The 20014-nt window shown below is 51.3% G+C and overlaps 1 protein-coding gene across 1 annotated transcript; it reads left to right on the forward strand.

Moving 5' to 3' along the window:
* Positions 1 to 402: 402 nt before the first annotated feature.
* On the forward strand, positions 403 to 19212 carry RPIA (ribose 5-phosphate isomerase A). The gene is made up of 9 exons (XM_009098540.4): positions 403 to 671; positions 6223 to 6283; positions 8324 to 8379; positions 12107 to 12166; positions 12961 to 13025; positions 13359 to 13427; positions 13933 to 14074; positions 14559 to 14658; positions 18019 to 19212. Exons 1-9 carry the CDS (start codon positions 489 to 491, stop codon positions 18114 to 18116), a joined length of 834 nt encoding a protein of 277 aa, XP_009096788.3. The 5' UTR covers positions 403 to 488; the 3' UTR covers positions 18117 to 19212.
* Positions 19213 to 20014: the final 802 nt, after the last annotated feature.

The raw sequence follows: 20014 nt of genomic DNA on the forward strand, positions 1-20014 counted from the left end.
ATTTTTCATGTCCATGTTGCTAGTTTGGAGGGAGAGCGTGATAAACTTTGAGTGAAAGTCCAAGAAAGGCTCTTTCTCACAATCTGTAGAAGACTGGCCAGAGTTCGAGTAACTACCTGAGGTCAGTGCATTGCCTGGCCTCCTGCAGGGACTCCCCCTGCCATCCTCTTTCCTCTCCCAGCACTTCCCGGTGAGACATCGCGCATCCCTCTGCTCTTTGTGGAAATGCCCGAACCTTTCCAGCCCTGGCAAACCGGGTCTCTCGGTACTTAGCAAGTACTCGGTACTTGCACATTGATGCAACAAGTGGCTCCGGGGACTGTCGGGCATTGTGGGAGCTGTAGTTCGCCGCTCGCAGCACTACAAGTCCCAGCCTCCTGGCGGAGGAGAAAGAGGAGGAGGAGGCGGAGGCGGAGGAGGAGAGGAGCCGGCACGGCCCAGGCCTGCAGCCCGTGAGGAAGAGCCCCCCGGGGGCGGGCCGCGCCGGCATGCGGCTCCCCGGCCGGCTCGCCCTGCTCCGGAGCACGCCCCTGGCTGCCCGGCCGCCAGGGAGGGTCCGAACGGGGCGGGCGGCGGCGCGGCGCGGCTTCTCCCGCGGGCGGCTCGGTGGCACCATGGCAGAGGAGGCCAAGAAACGGGCCGCCTTCGCCGCCGTGGACAAGCACGTCCAGGTGAGGCAGCTCGGGGTGCTGCGAGGCGCGGGGGGCTCGGTGCCCCGGTGCGTGGAGCAGCCGCGGAGCGCCCGGAGCGCGGGGCGGCCGCGGGGTGCGCGGAGCTTCCGGGAGCACGGACGGACCCGGAGTGCACGGAGGGTCTCCGGACTGCAGGGACCCCCCTAAGCACAGAGTGGCTGCAGGGTGCTGGGGTCTCCCAGTGCATGCAGTGGCCATGGAGTGCACGGAGCAGCTCCAGGGTGACGGGACAGGCTCTGGGCTGCCGGGAACCACAGTACACGGAGCAGCTCCGGGGTGGCGGGACGGGATCCAGGGTGCCAGGACAGGATCTGGTGTGGCGGGACCCCCCAGTGCACTGAGCGGCCATGGGGTGCACGGAGCTTCCCAGCGCACGGAGAGGCTCTGGAGTGCACGGAGCCCCCAGTACGCTGAGAGATCCCAGAGTGCTGGGAAAGGCTCCGGGGTGCCGGGACCCACCCATGCACGAGTGGCCACGGGGTGCGTGGAGGCTCCCAGTGCACGGGCGGAGCTCGGGGTGCATGGAGCGACTCCGGGGTGCAGAGACCCGGTCCTGATCCCCGGAAGGAGCTCGGGGTGCACGAAGCAACTCTGGTGTGCCGAGACCCCCTAATGCACGGAGCGGCCGCATGGTGCACGGCGTTTCCAGAGACAGGGACGGTCTGCGGGCGCAGGGACACGCTCTGGGGTGCTGGGGCTCTGAATGCTCGAAGGGGTCGTGAGTTTCACGGAGTGCCCCGGTGCACGGAGTAGCTCCGGGGTGTCAGGACTCCACAAAGCACAGAGCGGCCGCGGGGTGCTCGAATTTTTGCAGCGCATGGAGCGGCTCTGGATTGCAGGGACAGGCTGTGGGGTGTCGGGACCCCCCCAGTACACGGAGCGGGAATAAAGTGCACGGATGCACGGATCCCCCAGCACACGCAGTGGCTCTGGGGTGCCGGGACTCCCCAAAGCACGAAGCGGCCACGGGGAGTGCAGAGTCCCCCGGTGCATGGATGGACCTTCGGACGCTTAGAGCGATTCTGGGGTGCAGGGACACCCCAAAGCACAGAGCAGCCACGGACTCTCCCAGAGCACGGGTGGCCCTGGGTTCTTGGAGCGGCTCCGGGTACAGGGACAGGTGTTGGGACCCCGCAATGCACAGAGGGACCGTGGAGTACACACAATCTGTGGTGCAAGGATGGACCCTGGGGTGCACAGAGCAACTCTGGGGTGCCAGGACCACAAAAAACACAGTGACCACAAAACATAGCAGTGCATGGAGTGTTCCAGTGCACGGCCAGACCCAGGGCTGTGTGAGGCTGCTCCAGGTGCAGGGACAGGCTGTGGAGTACCGGGACTCCCCAGTGTATGGAATGGCCATGGAATGTCCTGAACTTCCCAGGGCATGAATGGGCTTCGGGTGGCACAGACTCCTGCAGTGCACAGAGCAGCCCCGAGGTTCATGGATGCAGTGGGGGGCACTGAGAATACCCCCCCAGCTTGGAGCATGAACAGTCCTGGGTGCAAAAAGGGACCCTGGGGTGCATGGATGGGTCCTGCTGAGCCTCTTTCTCCTTTGCTTTGGACTTCACTCCCTTTAGCTGAGGCAAAGGGTGAAAACAGCTTTTCCTTCCCCCATGTGTGCCTCCCTAGCAGCAGCTTCATGACTGATCCAGCTCAGCACTGTCTATGCCGAACTTGGGGTAATGCCTTGCACCTCCAAACTTTCACTGTGCACCCTCCTGCGAGCTGGGCTGTGGTGGGAGTTGAGGCTAATGCCAAGTACTGCTCCTTTCTCCAAATCCAGGATTCACTGCTTCTGCACCCCATTTCTGAGCACCCAGGCAAGGAGCAACAGTCCCTGACCAGGGGATTCTGTCTTGTCCTCTGCAGGGAGGGCAATGCAGCCAGGGGCTTGAGTCAGCCCCATGAATGTCAGATAGGGCTGGAGCTGAGGTTTGGCACAGCCTGATTGGGAAGCTCAACCATCAACCATCAACGGTTCCAGTCACGAAGGGGTTGATAGCAGCATTCTGTGCCAGCCCTTTCGCAATAGCAGTGCTGAAATCGGGGTGAGGAGTTCCTGCTAAGAATGTAGATATTAGTAGTTAGCAGAGGAAAAAAAAAATCTCTTTTCCTTCCTGTTCCCCCCTCACTTGGGTGGTGTTTTGAGGTTCAGTTGCTGAGCCTTTTGAGGTTCAGTTGGCTTATCTTACATCCTATGAAAGTTTTGCTTGTTCTGCAGCCCCGTTCCTCTGAGCAGTCTGTACCTGCCTGAGAGCACAGCCACATGCTGTGTGAGACCCAGCCCCTGCCAGACCAACACCATCAAAATAGATCAGTCTGAGAGATGGGGGAGCTTGGGGGCTCTGGCAGTTGCATAAAAATTCCCTTTCTTACCCAAGGCAAGCCCAAAATTGTGCATTGAGGGGTTGTGGGAGAAAGGGCTCATCTCACAAGGTGTGGAGCCAAGACACCGCTGTTGCTGTGAGGTATCATAAACGGGGCCTCCTTTGATTTGGGGTAAGACCAGTACTTTTGGACTTTAATAGTGAAATTGATGGCCTTTGTGCTGTTTTATGGCCAGGATAATTTAGGATAATGTTTCTGGCTGTGTCCCAGCTAATTTAAAGTTCAATGTCCAGGTTGTGATGCCAGTTAAGTAAATTAGACAGTGTGTGGGGTAACACCCCAATGCTTGTGCAAGTTGGCTTCAGGAAATAATGGAGAAGGAGCTCAGAGTCACTGCCCAGGAGCTGGATGGTTTCAGCTGTCAGTTTGCACTGGCAGGGGACAGCTGCTGTTTGTAATGGATGTGTTTGTGTTTGCTTGTTAGAGTTCTCAGAGTGGAGCAGTGTAACCTCTGAAAGCAAAGCTGAGGCTTCCCTTACACAGCAGGGATGTGTGGGAGACACCAGGGTTTGGTTCTGCTCGACAAATCCCTCTTGCTTAACTGTGCCATAAATCTGTGGCACTGAGGGCTTGGGACTGGTACTGGATGAGGCTCCTCCCTTGCTATCCATCCACCTTTACAGCCATCCCTGCCTTGCCAGGACAGCAGCTCCTTGTGTGGCAGATGTAAACCTGAGTGTGGGAGGGGGGATTAGGAGAGGATAACTTTTCTGGTTTTATTTATTTATTTATTTTATTTTTTTGAGCTAGATCTGTGTGTTTACCCACAGCGCTTGTCCCTGGGCAGCTGCAGGAGCAGAGTCCCCCAGCTCTGGAGTGGACACTGAGGTGACCAGCCTCAGAGGCCATGGGCTGTGGGGCTGTGACAGCTTGGGGGAGTGGGACTGGCACAGGGCTGGGGTTTTAGAGCTGTAAGCTGCTTGGGGAGAGCTGGCTTTGTGTTTATACAACACCTCTGAGGGCAGGCCCTGTGAGCACCTCTGTTAGAAATGAAAATACAGCTACTGCCCTATGTCCTACTGCCCCAGAGAGGACTGAGCAAACTTTGGGCTTTGCTCTGTATTTATCTACTGCTTTTTGATGGAACTCTTTGTTCTCTGACCTTGGAAATTTAGGTGGGACTGGCCAGTGCCTGTGTGCTGCTGGTACTGCTCCATGTGTGTTGTCTTGCTGGCTTCTGTGGTGCTGGGCAGTGTCTTTAGGCCCTTGGGTTGGCTGAGAAAATGCTGCCCATGTCACCCAAAAGGGTCCTTAGCTGTGCTGGGGCTCAGTGTCTGGGTTTTGTTCGGTGGGCTTTTGGTAAACAACTTGAAATGTAATTTTTTTTTGCATGAGGTGCTGCTCCTCAGTGCTCTGCTTCTCACCAATGTTTGCCCTGCCCCTGTTTTTAAAATGTTTTGTGGTTGGTTTTGCCCTTGGTCTGGCTGGGGTTGGAGCTGAGGAAGGAGAGGTGGGAGTCACGGTGAGGCTGGGGCTGTGACAGCACCAGTTTAGGCTGATTAAAAGTGCTGCTTCACCTCTAATCACTGATAAATGGGTGGGCTGGGACCCTTGTGAGCTCTTCCCAGCTTCATTACAGAGGAGCTGCCCATGCTGAAGCTTTCCCCATCCCTTTAGGGTACCCAGCTGCTCCAAGAAGCTGTCCCACCCTACAGAAATGAGGGCAAAGAGAAGAAACTGCCTCTCCCCGGGTCAGAACAAGTCTTTTGGGAACACTGGTACTGCCCATGTCCTGCCAGCCTCTGCACAGCTTTGCTTGCCCCTTCCTTGGCTGGCCTTGCTTGGCTCTGCCTGCTGGGTGGGTGATAGGAGAGCCTCAGGAGCTGTTGGGTGTCTGCTGGCCATGCAGGTGTGCATCAGTGACCTGTTGCTGTGCCCAGCTTTTGCAGGGTCACAGTGGTTTAGTGAGGGCTGGGATGGAAGCTGAGCCTCTGGTTTTGGAGAACTTCTGTTTTCTTTGAGCTTTTAACTTGCAGAAGCAAGAGAAATGACTAATCCTAGGGGAGTGTGACCTGTCTTAAACTCACCGCTCCAGGTAAACTTGAGTGACAGCAAGATTTTAGCTGGTTGAAGTGCTGCAGGTGTGGCTTTTTCCACAGCTGCCCAACTCTGGATTTGCTGCACATGAGGAAAGAGCTCCAGATCTGTCTAATGTCCAAGAGATAATGCACAACAGCTCTGTGCCTGCATCTCTGGTTGTCTTCCTGTGTTCCTCATCTGAAGTCTCTGTGGTGATATTGGGCCTCTTTAAGTCAATTTAAGCTTTGGATCCCATCCAAAGAAAATGAAGTACACTGAAAATGGGAAGTGCAGAAGGCTGCAGGTCACTTACAGAGGGTGGGAAACTGAGCTGATGGTAAACAGAGACTGATGTGGCAGAGAACATGTCTTGCAGAAGTACCACAAGTGCACCCATCCACCCTCAGCCTGCAGCACCTTTTAGGAGTGTATCTGTGTTACAGGTGACAGGGCAGTGATCCTTCTTAAATCAGGCAATACACACAGAAAGGCCAGGATGGAGCTGTGGTTAAAATTTCATCCTCTTCAGCACATGCTGCCAGGCTCATCCACATTCCAAGTTTTGCTGGACTCTCCTATAGGCAGCTTTGCACGCTGTTTTGGAAAACATTCTTTATTATTCACAGGAACAGCTGCTGTGCTCTCTGCTTTGGCTGCTGGTGCATCTGTGCTGTTTACTAATGATATGGTTGGCAGCAAATGCAGCCTTTTACTCCGTGGCTTCCTTGGGAGATTTTATCTTGAGGTTGTTTCCCCTTCTTCCTCTGTGGTATTGTCTGAAATTCACAGCTTTCCTGCAGGAGAGCTTTCATGGAATGCCAGCAACCACCAGTGAGTGTGCATTGAACACCGTGAGATTGGACTGTGCTGGTAATTAGCAAGCACATGTCCTTTAATGAGAGGCAGAGTTGATTAAAATCCCTTGGCCACAGACCACGGCCGTGCCCTCGCTGGCACAGCGTGTTCCCTCCCTTGCCTGCAGAGTGCTGAGATGCTGTGTCCACGTGCATCCCTGGACAAAGCTCCTCTTGCATGTGTTTATGATGCCAGTTTTACTGGGAAAGTGGAGTCTGGAGCCTCCAGTGACAGCATTCCTCTGTCTGTCTTTGATTTGCAGAACAATCAAGTTCTTGGGATCGGAAGCGGATCTACGATTGTACACGCGGTGCAGCGATTAGGTAGGATGCTCCCCTTCCTGTCCCTCCCACCACAAAAAGTTCCCTTTTCCATCTGTCCCAACTACTTGAAAAGCACCCTAAAATCACCTGTGTGCTGACTTAGAGCCGATGCCTTGGGTCTGTTCACTGGCTGCTGTGTCCTGCTTGAAGCTGAAGGTTAAAACTGGGCCTTGGGCTCCAAATTTATAGCCTGAGAGTCCTGAGGAGGTAATGATTTGCCACCTGTTCCTGACAGTCTGGAAAAACTCTCCACTGGCACCCACCACAAACTGGAGCTGAACTCCTTGGTCTGGTTCCAGCTTTGCCAGCTCTGCCCAGTGCTGACTTGCTGTGTGGCTCGGGGCCATGCAGCTGCTCTGCTTCCTTTAACCCGTTTGCCTGTGGCTCATTTTGCTCCCCACATCCTCAGGATTCACGCTGAGGGCCCTGCTGAGGTGTAATGAAAATGAGGAACGTGAAATCCTGCTGCATTTTATTAATGTACCCTGCAGCCAGGTTTACCTGCTTGCTCCAGGTGCAGGGCTTTGCTCAGGGAGTGATTCAGAGAATTTCAGCAAAATATTCAAGTGAGGCAAATGCAGTTTTGCAGAGTGAGTGTGAGGGTAATTACTGTCACGGCTCATTACAGAGGGTGCAGAGGTTTAAAGTTCCTTTGCAGGGCAGTCTCAGCCCTGCTTGTGGAGGTGCTGAACTTTGGATGTCCTTGGATGCAGAGCAGAGCAGCCGTGGGGGCCATGGTGGGTTGGGAGTGCAGGATGAGTCCTATTGTTCTTGGGGGTCTTGCTTGGGTACAGTGGGGGAACCACAGAATCATTAAGGTTGGAAAACACCTCCAAGATCCTCAGATCCCACCCAGCACCACTGTGTTCAGCACCAAGCCATACTCCCAAGTGTTACATCCACACTTCCAGGTGTGAAGATTCCACCTCTTCCCTGGGCAGCTCAGTTCAGTTTGTCCCACCTGGGTGGCTCTGTCTGTCTGGGGAGTGCCCTGGTGACCTCCAGCTCCCTTGGGCAGAGCTGTCCTGCAGCCCAGAGCAGGCTGAGTTCTGAGCACAGCCCAGCCCTTCACTGTGCAGGGACACAGCAGGGCTGGGGCTGTCCCTTGTCACCCAAAAGTCCCCACTCTGTGTGTGCTGCACTTCATTGTCTGGGAGCTGCTGTTCAGCCTTCTGGGCTTGGCTCAGTGCTGCAACCACTCCCTCCTTGAGCACAGAATCAGTCTCTTAAATAAATGCCTATTGTATTTGAAGAGGAGTGGCTGTTCCAGGCTGCAAATTCTGGCTTTTCATGTCTCCTGATTGCTTTAGAACTGGGATGTGGCTTGTAAGAACATCCAGCCTCATGTACTGCATGTTCAATCCTTCCAGCAGCAGCACTACCTTGGAGCATGTAGCTCATGTGCTTGCTCTGGTGCAGGAGCTCTTGCTGGCTCTTGGGCTGTTGGCTTGTGCCTGGGTATTGTAATTACTAAAATAACATTTTATCCATAATGATATCTTAGTAATAGATTTTAGTCATTTGAGGTTAGCCTGGGGGAGGAAATATTTCCTTCCATTTAATGGAATACTGTACTTTATTAGTTCTTTGCCTGCTATATATTTAAATGTTCTATAATAAATTAATGTGATGTCCCCAGGGCAACAAGCCAGCAAACCTTTCAGACAGCTGCTGGAGCTCTGTGTTTACATGGAGAGCAGCAAAAACCTGTCTAATGGAGTGAGAGAGGGGATGGGGCCGATTTCCCAGGTGAGGATTTGCTGATGGGGCTCCTCTGCTGCTGGAGACATAAAGGTTAATGGCTCATGGTGGCTTGGGCTGGGCCAGAGTGGGTGTTGTGACATTTCTGTTGAAACTGAGCCTCAGCCTATGGAGGGGGCACCTGTTTGCATTTTGAGCGTGACTGAGTTATTTGCAAGCCAAGCAAGTAATTGCAGTGAATCAGAGGGGTTGCACTGAACTGGGGTTTCTTAAAGAGAAAGTTGCTGTGTTTTTTCCTTGTGCAATGAACAAACCAAGGCTTCTGCTCTTTGCCTGCAGCTGAGCGAGTTAAGGAGGAGAACCTGACAATTGTCTGCATCCCTACATCCTTTCAGGTGAGTGCTTTCCTCCTTTGCTTCCTGCCAGGGCATCTCCCCCTGGGCTGTGGGAGGCCACCTTGCCTCTCTCTGGTTCACAGTGGTGTGAATGAACCCAAAGCACCAGTGGAAGCAGTTGTGGTGCAGCCTGCAGAAAGAAAGTGATGGTGCTGTATTACCCTGACCTGAGCTCGGGCTGGGAGGTGTATTTGGAGCCAGTGTGGTAAGGCTGGTTGTGTCAGGGTTGGTGTGTGGCTTCCTCTGGATCCCACTTGCAGGAAAATGCTGCTTAGTGGTGAACCAGGCTCACAGTGCAGAGCTCACTGGAGACACTTTGTCTCCTTTGAGTCTGTATCAGCCCTGACAGAATAATAGTAAGCTCTTGTGTTTTCAGCAGGAACTTCAAATGCATCAGCTGGATTTGATACATTGCAGAAGAGAAGTTGGCTTAACCTCTTGTTGGCTGTGCAGCCTTTGCAGGAATTGGTTCATACCAGGCTAGATGTTAGAGGGCTGGAGGGAGAGGGAGAACCTGGCTTGGTGGTGGAATACAGATCTGCTGAGAAAGCTTCTGAGCATCTCCCATGCCTTTGGCAGCTGGCTTTGGTCTCTTTGCCTCTGCTCCCTGAGGTGGGAACCTCCTTTTGGGCAGGCAGAGGTGACACAGTGGGGACCACCTGGAGGGTCTTCAAGGCTGGGTGGCAATACCCCAGTCAAGGAATTGGGCATGTGTTCTTCTCACGGTCCTGGGGACTGTACTTTTGTCACACTCTTGTCACTGTGAGGGCAGTCAGGCAGTGTGGCAGGCAGGGCAGAGCCTGTCCTGTGAGGTGTTCAGGGACTGGGTGGATACAGCTCTGAGCAGCCTGGGAGCTGACCCTGCTTTGACCTGGAGGTTGGATAGAGACCAACCTGAATTATCCCAAAATCTTAGGAAAACCTAAGATCCTCTTACCCTGCAGTTGTTTAGGTGTGGAGGTGACAGGGCTCTCTCTTCCCAGCTGTTGCAGGTGACTGGGGTATGGTGCAAGGTGCTGCAAAGGCCAGAAAGTGAAAAAAAAACCAAAAAAACCCCTATATTGGTACTTCTTTTGATTATGTAGACTGTGGTGAGGGTCTGTCTTTGATCTGTCTCAGATGATTCCCACCCTGAAATGCCATGTTCCCTTGGAATTTAGAAGTGCTCTGAGTTCAGTCATTAGTTCTTAAACAAAATATTGATGAAGCTCTTGTAGTGAGCGTGGGCTGGAGCCTGTCCTGCCTTGAAATGTTGTCATAGTTCATTTAACACCACCAAGTTTCTTGCTAGGAAAACAAAAAGTTGCTGTTAAAGGGAAGAGAAAGACTGTACACCTGCAGGAGCCAAAATTCCAAACGTGGGGCTGTTTTGTATCTCTTGCAGTCCCTTAGACCTCAACCAGTTCCAAATGGAGCATTCCCAGGTCAGCAAAACAGCATTTTATTTTCACTGTGCAGGTGTAGATGGCTGCCTGAGGTCACTGGCAAGGAAGAGTTGGTTTCAGTGGGCTTTTATACTCCTCCCTTCCCTGTTGTCAGGGCATTAATCCACCTCCACCATAAAGCTAGAGCAGGGTAAGTATCTGTCCCTGGCGCTTGCGTTGTCTCTTCTCACCGGGACGTGTGCCGGGAGCACGGAGTGGGACTGCTCCTGTCCAGTGCTGTGCAGTTACCACCACCTCTCCCTCAGTGATGGGAGCTCTGCTTCTCATTCCCACTGCTCCCATTGCCTTGCAAGCAGAGCCTGGAGAGAGCCAAGCCACCTTGTTGCCACACTGCTGACTCAGCCTGTTCAGGGTCTGGCCTGCATGTGCAGCACAGTGTTTCTCAATGCTTTGAGTTTCCCAGATCCCTGAAATCTCCTTTTGTGAACACCATGTGATGAATGCCAAACCACTGATTTTTATTCCTGTCATTTTGTGAGTCCTTAGGGCCCCACAGCCCATGGGTGTTAAAACTGCATGCTATGAAATGCCATGATAAACTATTCAGATCTTACTGCCAGGAGTGCCACCTGCTAATTCCGATGTTTCTGGCATGCCAGTACCTGTGACTGATGCACTTTGTTAGTGTTAGTGGGTAGAATTCAGGGGAATCAGCTGATCCAGGCTATTGCACTGGGGTTTCTTGGTCTAGCTGCAGCATGGTAGCAAGTTTGGACTGAGCAGGGTCTGTGCAAGGAAGGAATCTCACTTGAATGATGATTTATGACATAGAAAGTTCAACCACTTAGAGATGACACTAAGTTGGGTGGGAGTGTTGATCTGCTGGAGAGCAGGAAGGCTCTGCAGGGGATCTGGACAGGATGGATGGTTGGACCAAGGCAAAGGTCTGAGCTTCAGGTGGCCAGGTGCTGGGTCTGCACTTTGGCCACAACAAGCTCCTGCAGAGCTCCAGGCTGTGGGGCAGAGTGGCTGGAAGGTGGCCCAGCAGAAAAGGTCCTGGGGGTGCTGGGAACATGAGCCATCGTGTGCCCAGGGGCACCTGGCCTGTGTCAGCAATAGTGTGACAGCAGGACCAGGGCAGGGATTGTCCCTCTGTGCTGGGCACTGGTGAGGCCACACCTGAAATTCTGTGTTCAGTTTTGTGCCTCATGACAAGGAAGGCACTGAGGGGCTGGAGAGTGTCCAGAGAAGGGAGTGGAGCTGGGGAGGTCTCTGGAGCACAGCTGTGATGAGGAACAGCTGAGGGCTGGAGAAAAGGAATCTTCTCACTCTCCACAACCCCCTGACAGGAGGGGGCAGCCAGGGTTGGTTTCTTCTCCCAAGTGACAAATACCAGGACAAGAGGAAATGGCCCCAAGTTGTGCCAGGTGAGGTTTTGATTGGATAGTAGGGAAAGTTTCTTCACTGGGAAGGTGGTCAAGCACTGAACAGTACTGCCCAGGGCAGTGGTGGAGTCACCATCCCTGGAGGGATGTAAAAACCAGAGTCACCACCCCTGGAGGGATGTAAAAAACCATCTACATGTGACACCTGGGGACGTGGTTTAGCAGTGGCCTGGGCAGTGCTGGGTTAAGGGCTGCACTTGGTGTTAGGAAACCTGGCTAAACAATTCTGTGATTGCCTGCTCAAGCTGAGGGACTGAGCCAAGGGCAGCTCTGGGTGCCCTGTGTTGTGTTGCCACTAGAGGGAAACACATGGCCACTGTAGGGGACCTAGATCAGAGCCACCAAGCAGCTCTTCCAGCTGATTCCCACACTTTTCCCACGAGTTGTGCATTTGTTATTTACCTTTTAGCTTATTTCCAATACAAAAAATATTTCCTCTGTTAGTTCCACGTTGCTGGGGTGTAAATATTTAATTTTCTTCCATTTTTCAGCCAGAGGAGATAAGGGCTGGATGGGTGTGAGGGAGAATGATGTCCAAGCTGAAACAACACAGGATTTAAAAAATCCCTGTCTGCTTTAGTGCTTAGATAAAAGTGATTCCCACCGAGCTGATGAGGCCTCCTGCTATTTAGTATGGAGACACCCAAACCCAGGAGTTCTGTTGCACCACCTGAGCATTTTAGTTCAAATCAGCAGCAGGATTTTTTTTATTAAACTGCTCTGGTGAGGAAACATCATTTGCTCCTTGCTGTGTGTTCCTCTCCAAGAGCTCAGAGTGCAGCAGTGGAGCTTTCCCAGGGAGGCTCCATCCTTGCTGCAGCCAGGGAAGGACACCAAGAGTCTGATTTCCTTTTCCTGCCACTGGTAAATGGTGTTTGTTCTCTTCTTGGTGCACAGGCTCGTCAGCTGATCCTGCAGAATGGCTTAACACTGAGTGACTTGGACCGAAATCCAGAGGTAAGTGGGACCACAGAGGTGAGACCTCAGCTCACCTTCCTCTCACCTGGTCCTTCAGGAAGCATCCAGGCTCCTTAGTCCTCCCCTGAGGCTGAGTTTGGGCAGCCACACTGCAGAACTTGAGTTGGGACAACAGGAAACAGCCTCAAGTTGTGCCACAGGAGGTTCAGATTGGATATCAGGAAAAAATTATGCACTGAAAAGTTGGTCAAGCACTGTAGCAGGCTGCCCAGGGCAGTGGTGGAATCAGCATCCCTGGAAGTGTTCAAAAACCATGTAGATTTGATGCTTAGGGACATGGATTAGTGGGGACCTGCAGGGTTTGTTGAATAGCTGGACTCAATGATCTTAAAGGTCTTTTCTAACCTTAATGATTTGAACAGGTTTAGTTTCTTTTCACCCCAAGTTTTGTCTTAGTTCTTGTCCCTTTAGATGGCAAGAAGGCTGCTGGGTTGTGTTGCCTCCAGGTGCTCGGCATCTCTTCCAAGATGAGGCTTGGGACAGGGATGTTGCTGAACTGTTCCTTGGGAAAATCTTGCGTGCTGGTCCTTAAACAATGGAGCTGTGCCTTGCAGGCCAGCAGTTGGTTTGGGTTTCTCCTCCTCTCACATGCCTGGGGTTGTTGGGGGGGCTTGGGTGGTCTCAGGGTGTCCTTGGCCATCAGACACTTGTGTCTGCTCAGGCTGCACCACGGTGGTGCCAGCTCTGGTGACATTTGTCACTGCTGCTTGGGACACTCCAGCCCTGGAGCTGCACAGGAGGGTTCCCACAGCCATTTGCTCCTCTCCCCACAGCTTGATGTTGCCATTGATGGAGCAGATGAGGTGGACTGTGACCTCAACCTTATCAAAGGTGGCGGGTGAGCCTTGCTGTCCGTCTGTCTGTCTGTCCCAGTGCTGGTGGTGGGGGCTCTGAACATCCCTGTGTGGCTCTGGGTGTCTCTGGGCTGGGCTGGAGGGGATCCTGTGCAGGGCTGTGTGTGCACCCACACTGGGGGATGGCTCCTGGCCAAGGCTGCCAGGGACAAGAGGAACAAAGTGAGGGGTGGGGATCAGGAGGATAAGGTGTGGGGCAATGGCAGCACCAAAACCAGCAAGAACATATTAGAGGGGACTGGGTTTCAAAGCCATTAGGCACAGTGAGAAGCAGTCTAATGTTTTCTGGTTTTGTTTTTATTTTTTCCCCCTTGCAGTGGCTGCTTGACCCAGGAGAAGATAGTTGCAGGATTTGCAAAGTGCTTCATTGTTATTGCTGACTACAGGTGAAGATATTACTGTCCATAATACCTTTCTCCTCCATGGGAGGTTTCAGATGGTGCTGTGCTGGACCATTATTGTCATTCCAATGGTTACAGGAGAGCAGGAATGGTGGAAATAAGCCTGGCTCCCAGTATTTCAGGAATTCAATTTATCTTTTTTTCTTAATTTTCAACTCAGCAGGCCTGCTTGGGAGTCAGCAGAGCTTGTGGGCAAGTGACAGTTCTGCTCTCTGAGCTCAGTGATTGTCAGCATGGGATTAATTTTCCAGCCATGGGGCTGTGGAACAAACAACTCCTGTTGTGCTTGTCCAAAGCATGTCAAAACAGGGCTTTGGAGTGGATGGAGCATTGTGCATTAGACTGGCTCTGGCTGCACCAGGGCACACATGGACTGACCTGTGTCCTACTGAGCCTTGTGCCTGAGGGGTTTGCCAAGGGGTTGGGGTGCTGTTAATGGTGTCAGCAGTGTAATGTCCAGCACTAATCCCACCTCAAACTGTGCCCTCAGGAAAAAATCTGACAGCCTTGGGGAGCAGTGGAAGAAGGGAGTTCCTATTGAGGTCATCCCCATGGCTTATGTCCCTGTCACCAAAGCCCTGACCAAAAAATTTGGCGGTGTCGTGGAGCTGCGGATGGCTGTAAACAAAGCAGTGAGTGTCCCTGTCAGCCCTGCTTCCCCTGGGGACCCACCTGAACCTGGCAAAGGGAGGACCAGAGGTCTGGCCCTTCATCTGGTGAAATCTGGGCTTTCACTCCCACAAGTGACATCTTGTGTAATTCCTCCTTATTGTACTTTGGTTACTGGATTGTGTATTTATGTGTTCAGGCTGCTCATTGAAAGCCTCTCTGGCTGTGACTCCTAAAGAAGCATCCTGGAGCAGGGAGCAGAGGGATTGCCAGCCTGGGTCTGGGGGTGTTGAGGGGCTGCAGGGCAGTCTGAGCTGCCAAAGACAGTCTCAAGTTGGGGGTGATGGTTTCACTGACAGGTTTATTGTGAGGACAGCCCCAGTTTTTGTGAATGATGACTCTAAACCACTGCAGTGGGGACAGCTGGTCCCAGTGAGGGCTGTGACAGTCCCTGGCTGGGACCAGGAGACACAGGGCTCATGCCATGACAGCTGGGTTTGCTTCCAGGGCCCTGTGGTGACAGATAATGGGAACTTCATCCTGGACTGGAAGTTTGACAAGGTTCACGAGTGGCGTGAAGTGAACTCCGCTATCAAAATGATACCAGGTGATGTCTGATTTTTTAAAAACCACAAAAGTGGCTGAGGCTTGGTGTGTGATAAGTAATCTGGACTGTGGCAGCTTTCTCCTGGATATGAGGGAATGTGTGTGTGTGTATTTGCTGCCCTCCTGCAGGTCCCTGCATTTGTTTCAAGCATTTGTTCAAGAGAGCAGTCAGCCCAATTGGTACAATTGTGCCCATGGGGCTTTTCCCACATGGTGGTGAAAACCTGGAGTGATGCTGGTTGATGTTGACACTGTTTCCCATTAGGCACAACAGTCCTGTCCTCTTTCTTACTCTCCTTGTGCCCATTTAGAGAGGGACTTTAGTGGAAACACCAGTGCACTCTGGAGGGAGGGTTTGCACTGTGCTGTGGTATTTTCCAAGAGCTGCTTACAGCTCTGCATCCCATTCCCATTGGGAAGCCCTCCCTGCTGGTCTTGCTGTGAGGATGAAGTGTACTCAAGCTCTTGCTGGGCTCGAGCAGCAGTGGCTGAGTGCTCTGTTTGCAAACAAAACAGGCTCTCTGCAAGGACTCCTGCCTTGCATGAGACCTGCTGCCCAGGCAAGAGCTGCCTCTGGACCATCCAGGTCTACCCAGGGGCACTGGCACTCTCTGAACTTCAGGGAAGCAGCATCTGGATGTCTTTCTGGTTATCTTGGCAAAGCCTGTCCCTCAAGTCCTGCTTTCACACAGCTGCCTTCACTGACTGCTCATGTGTTGCCAGAACATGCAGGAACAGGTTGGGATCTTGTTGCACCAACATCCCCACAAAGCAGCCATGTATTGTCCTGGCTCCACAAAACCCCAGGCCAGGCAGAGGCTCTGCTCAGTGGTTTTGCTTCCCTCAGTAGTGCTTATCACAGAATCACAGAGTTGTTGGGGTTGGAAGGGATCTCTGGTGGTCTGGGCTGCCCTGGTGCAGTGCTCCATGTCCTAATCCAGTTGCTGCCCATGTCTGTACAAATCTCTCTATCATTAGGGATGTGTCTGTGCAAGAGGCAGACAGTGCCTGCTTGCTCTGCACAGCAGGAGCTTCTTCCCTGCATTTCTTGTTGTTTGAGAAAGGAATAGTAAATAATGGGACCTGTTTCCTGCTCAGGGAAGAGCTTCTTCCCTCCCCAGAAATGGATGAGCCTAAATGTGTGGCTGTTAAAGCCTAAATGCAGTGCTGCGAGAAGGGTTTTGGTTTTGGCCACCTTGTGTTTGTGGTAGCCCTTGTCTCTGTGTCTATCCACCTCCCTGGCCTCTGGCTGTGTCTCAGTGATCACTGTGAAGTTAGGAGCACTCTCACAATAGGACACAAAATGAATGACACGCACAAGCTGGGATGTCCAAGGTGAAAAGAGGGCAGTTTATTTCCAAACTCCAATATTTATAGACTTTCATGAGTGACCATGGATTGGAGGATGAAATTGCCACCTCTCCAGCAACACTGGTCAAACCAGCAGTCCATCAATTCTCTCCTCCTCCAGAAAGGAATGTCAACCATTCATTATTTACATGAAAAGTATGTGAGAAACTCCATTACAAGAATGTAAACATCAGAAGGCTTAGAAGAACTTAAGAGAACAGGGTGACAGAGCACCCCATAATTAAATGCAATCAAAAGGACATTTACAAATGGGCTACAAATTGCAGAGGTAGTATGGAGCTGCTGAGTTTTAACATCTGAACAAATGTTAGCCAGGTGATCTCTTACAGGGAAGTCTTTCAGGTGAGTTTAAAGGCAAAGGGAGTGATCCCCGGTGCTGTGGGTGTGTGCAGCTTTCTCTTGCTGCCATGGGTCATCAGACAGCAGAAAATGCTTTTCTCATGGTTGTTTTGGTGCAACAGTGGTGGCTGGGGCAGTGTGAATGTGGGTGGAGCTTTGGGAGTTGTTCCTCAGTCTCTGGAGAGTTTTTGCTGGAAGTGGCTGCATGGAAAACACTTCCCAGAAAGCTCCCAGTGTGGCTGATCTAGGTTGGACACTTCTCCAAACCTCTGATGGAGGCACTGGTGCTTTTGAAGGAGCCAAACCACAGAGGGCAGAGCAGAGGACACAAGTGGACACCACATTTCTCTTTGCAGAGAAAAGCAAGGCACAGTTCTTCCCAAGAATATTTCTGGGTTTCACACTCTCTGAACATCAGAGAAAGAAAACACAATTCTTACTTGCTGTGCCTGTGTTGTGTCAAAGTAGAAGGCAATATGGAGATTGTTCACCCAAATGATGGTGTTTTGTTTCCTTGGCCTATCTGGGCCAAGAGTGTGTGTGTGTGTGGGGACTGTGGGCTGACAGTCATAAGAGAGCAGTTGGGTGCAGAGTTGAGTGCTTGGCAGATTCAGTTTAGATGTAGGTAATATAATATAGAATAATATAGTATAATAATGTAATTAATTAGCCTTCTGATTAGATACAGTCAGATGCTGTGGTCTTTGTGAGGGTCCCCAGAACGAGGGAAGAGATAAGAATCTGACTCCATGTTCTCAGAAGGTTGATATATCAATCATATCATATCATATCATATCATATCATATCATATCATATCATATCATATCAGTCATCATATCAGTCATCATATCAGTCATATCATGCTATACTAAAGAAAATAAAGAAAGGATACATCAGAAGGCTTAACAAAAATGGTAATGAAAACTTGTGACTGACTCCTCAGAGTCTGGCACAGCTGGCTGTGATTGGTCATTAAGTTATAACAATTCAGATGGAACCAGTCAAACATGCACCTGTTGGTAAACGATCTCCAGACCACACTCCAAAGCAATCAGATAATTATTGTTCTCATTCTTTTCTGAGGCTTCTCAGCTTCCCAGGAGAAAAATCCTGGGTGAAGAGGATTTTTCAGAAAATATGACAGCCACAAGATGCATCATTCCCTCTTCCTGGTTGGGGGTTCCCTGCAGATACTATACCTGGGTGCAGGGGTGGTGGCTGTGGCAGTAACTGTACGTGACAGAGGCACTGCACAGGGCACAGAGTGCAGGGGTGGTGGCTGTGGCAGTAACTGTACATGACAGAGGCACTGCACAGGGCACAGAGTGCAGGGGTGGTGGCTGTGGCAGGAGCTGTACAGGACAGAAGCACTGCACAGAGTGCAGGGGTGGTGGCTGTGGCAGTAACTGTACATGACAGAGGCACTGCACAGAGTGCAGGGGTGGTGGCTGTGGCAGTAACTGTACAGGACAGAGGCACTGCACAGGGCACAGAGTGCTGGGGTGGTGGCTGTGGCAGGAGCTGTACATGACAGAGGCACTGCACAGAGTGCAGGGGTGGTGGCTGTGGCAGGAGCTGTACATGACAGAGGCACTGCACAGAGTGCAGGGGTGGTGGCTGTGGCAGTAACCAGCAACCTCTCGTTCTGCAGGCGTGGTGGAGACGGGGCTGTTCATCGACATGGCCCAGCTGGTGTACTTTGGGATGGAGGACGGCTCGGTCAGCGTGCGGGAGAAGCCGCCCTGCTGACAGGCCCTGCCCCAGGGACCCGGCTGTCCCGCCCGTGCCAAGCCCACGTTTTGCCTTAAGGAGCGGCGGCTGTCGCAGGAGACCCGCGGGAAGGCCCATCAGGATCCGCTGATGTGATACTGAATGTCTCTTTTTTTAAGGAAAACAAACAAACAAAAAATAGATTCTATTTATATATACATATATATTTTTACTTTACAGGAATGTTGTCTTTTTTTAATGGGTCGTCTCAACGAATTGCTTTAACATTTTTATTTTCTTTTCTAAGAAATACTTACCAAAAACATTACTGCCTGGTTTTGTGTTTGGAGGTTTGTTTTTTTTTTATTTTTATTTTTTTCAAAGAGAACTTGAATCCTTCTGGTTGCTCATAGCACTTAATGATGGAGGTCAGAAATACAATCCTAATGCATCGTTCCTAACTATCCTGGCTGGGAGAGTGATGTATGTAACAGGAGCACATCCAGTTGGGACCTGCTGATGCCTTATTTGGAACCTTTTTGGTTCAGTATTTTATGCCTTTTATTTTTCTATACCACTGTTTTTTAATAGTTCAGGATGTCTGGTTGTCCTCTGTGCACATGACAATTCTCTGAGCCTGGGGTGGTCTCTACATCCCCCTCTCTGGGAAACTTACAAGGGCCTTTTCTGGGCTTCTGTGTGGAGGAGACATTCATCCTTTGAGCCAAACTCTGCTCTCATTTAATTCAGTACCTCTGATTGAAGTCTGTCCTGTAGCTGGAGATGTTTGGGACTTAGTCCTTTTAGACCAAGAGCAGAACTGGGTGCTTGATGAAGCTTACAGGAGCATATTTTAGCAGCTTAGGGCAGCATGGAATAGTGTTCAGTGGCAAATGATCTGGTTTGCAATGAAGGTTAATTATCACCCCTCGCAGCTGGTTGATTCGTGGAAGGATAAAGCAGAACGCACAGGAAAACAGAGTCTTCCCTGCCTAAATTCTCCACGTGTAGCAGGAGAGAGACACTCGTTCAGTATCTCATTTTTGGTGTGTAGGTGCTTTGCATGGTTCTGATGTCGAAATGCAAGCCCTCTCTTTGTGTTTTAGACACTGAAATAAAGAGCTCTTATACCAGATTTGGTGGTAATTCTGTTCTCAGAGTAACTTATTTTGTGAATAATGGGGCAGATCACAGTCAGACCAACTTCTGCTAACTTCCCCCTTGCAAGAATCCCTCACCCTGGCCAAATACACCCTTCTGCATTTGATTTCTTTTTGCTTAAGGTAAATGAATTATTTAAAATGAACCAAATTATCTGGTCAACACTTCTTATCTGCAGCACTTTCCTCAACAGACACTGTCTTCAATTTGCACATCTAAAACCTGTGCATCTAAATCCAGCTCTTGCACTGAGCAAACTGCCAGCAGCTTGCTGGAAACACTAGGATTTCTTTTCCCACAAGCCTGGTGCTGCAGAAGGCATTTGCAAAGCCCTAGCTCTGGCTAGGGGCTGTTTTCAGATGCTCTTGGGCTCCTAATGTAATCCTGGATAAACAGAGCAATCGAGCACAGCTTTGTGCCCAAGTGCCTTCTCACTCAGTGTGCTGCTGGAAATGAGATTAGCAGGAGTGAATGCTGCTGTTGAATCTCCTCTGCCTGAAATCAAGCAGCTCCTTCTCAAAAAGCCAATAAACCCATTACTGCACCATTACTTTCTGGCCCTGGACCAGCTGTGATCTCATTCAGCTTTGTGCTTAGCAGGGGCTCCATAGCCTGGAGGTGGGCAGGTCTGATTCTTGAGCTGCTCTGGGTGCTGGGGTAGATCCTGTGGAGGCTTTTGCAGCAGATTCCCTGGCTGGGGTGGGACTTTGAGTGGGTCTTGGGCTGTGGGTTATGGGTACTGTACGACACAGCTGGAATTAAAATGTCTGTGTGGA

Source organism: Serinus canaria, chromosome 4 (genome assembly GCF_022539315.1).
Source record: "Serinus canaria isolate serCan28SL12 chromosome 4, serCan2020, whole genome shotgun sequence".
Lineage (NCBI taxonomy): Eukaryota > Metazoa > Chordata > Aves > Passeriformes > Fringillidae > Serinus > Serinus canaria.

What these genes read in the sequence shown, in the direction of transcription:
- RPIA (XM_009098540.4), top strand. Translation starts at nt 489, where the DNA reads ATGCGGCTCCCCGGCCGGCTCGCCCTGCTCCGGAGCACGCCCCTGGCT. An exon ending in ACTTGGACCGAAATCCAGAG is followed by an intron (nt 12,167 to 12,960) that starts GTAAGTGGGACC and finishes CTCTCCCCACAG; the next exon opens with CTTGATGTTGCCATTGATGG. An exon ending in GGATGGCTGTAAACAAAGCA is followed by an intron (nt 14,075 to 14,558) that starts GTGAGTGTCCCT and finishes GTTTGCTTCCAG; the next exon opens with GGCCCTGTGGTGACAGATAA.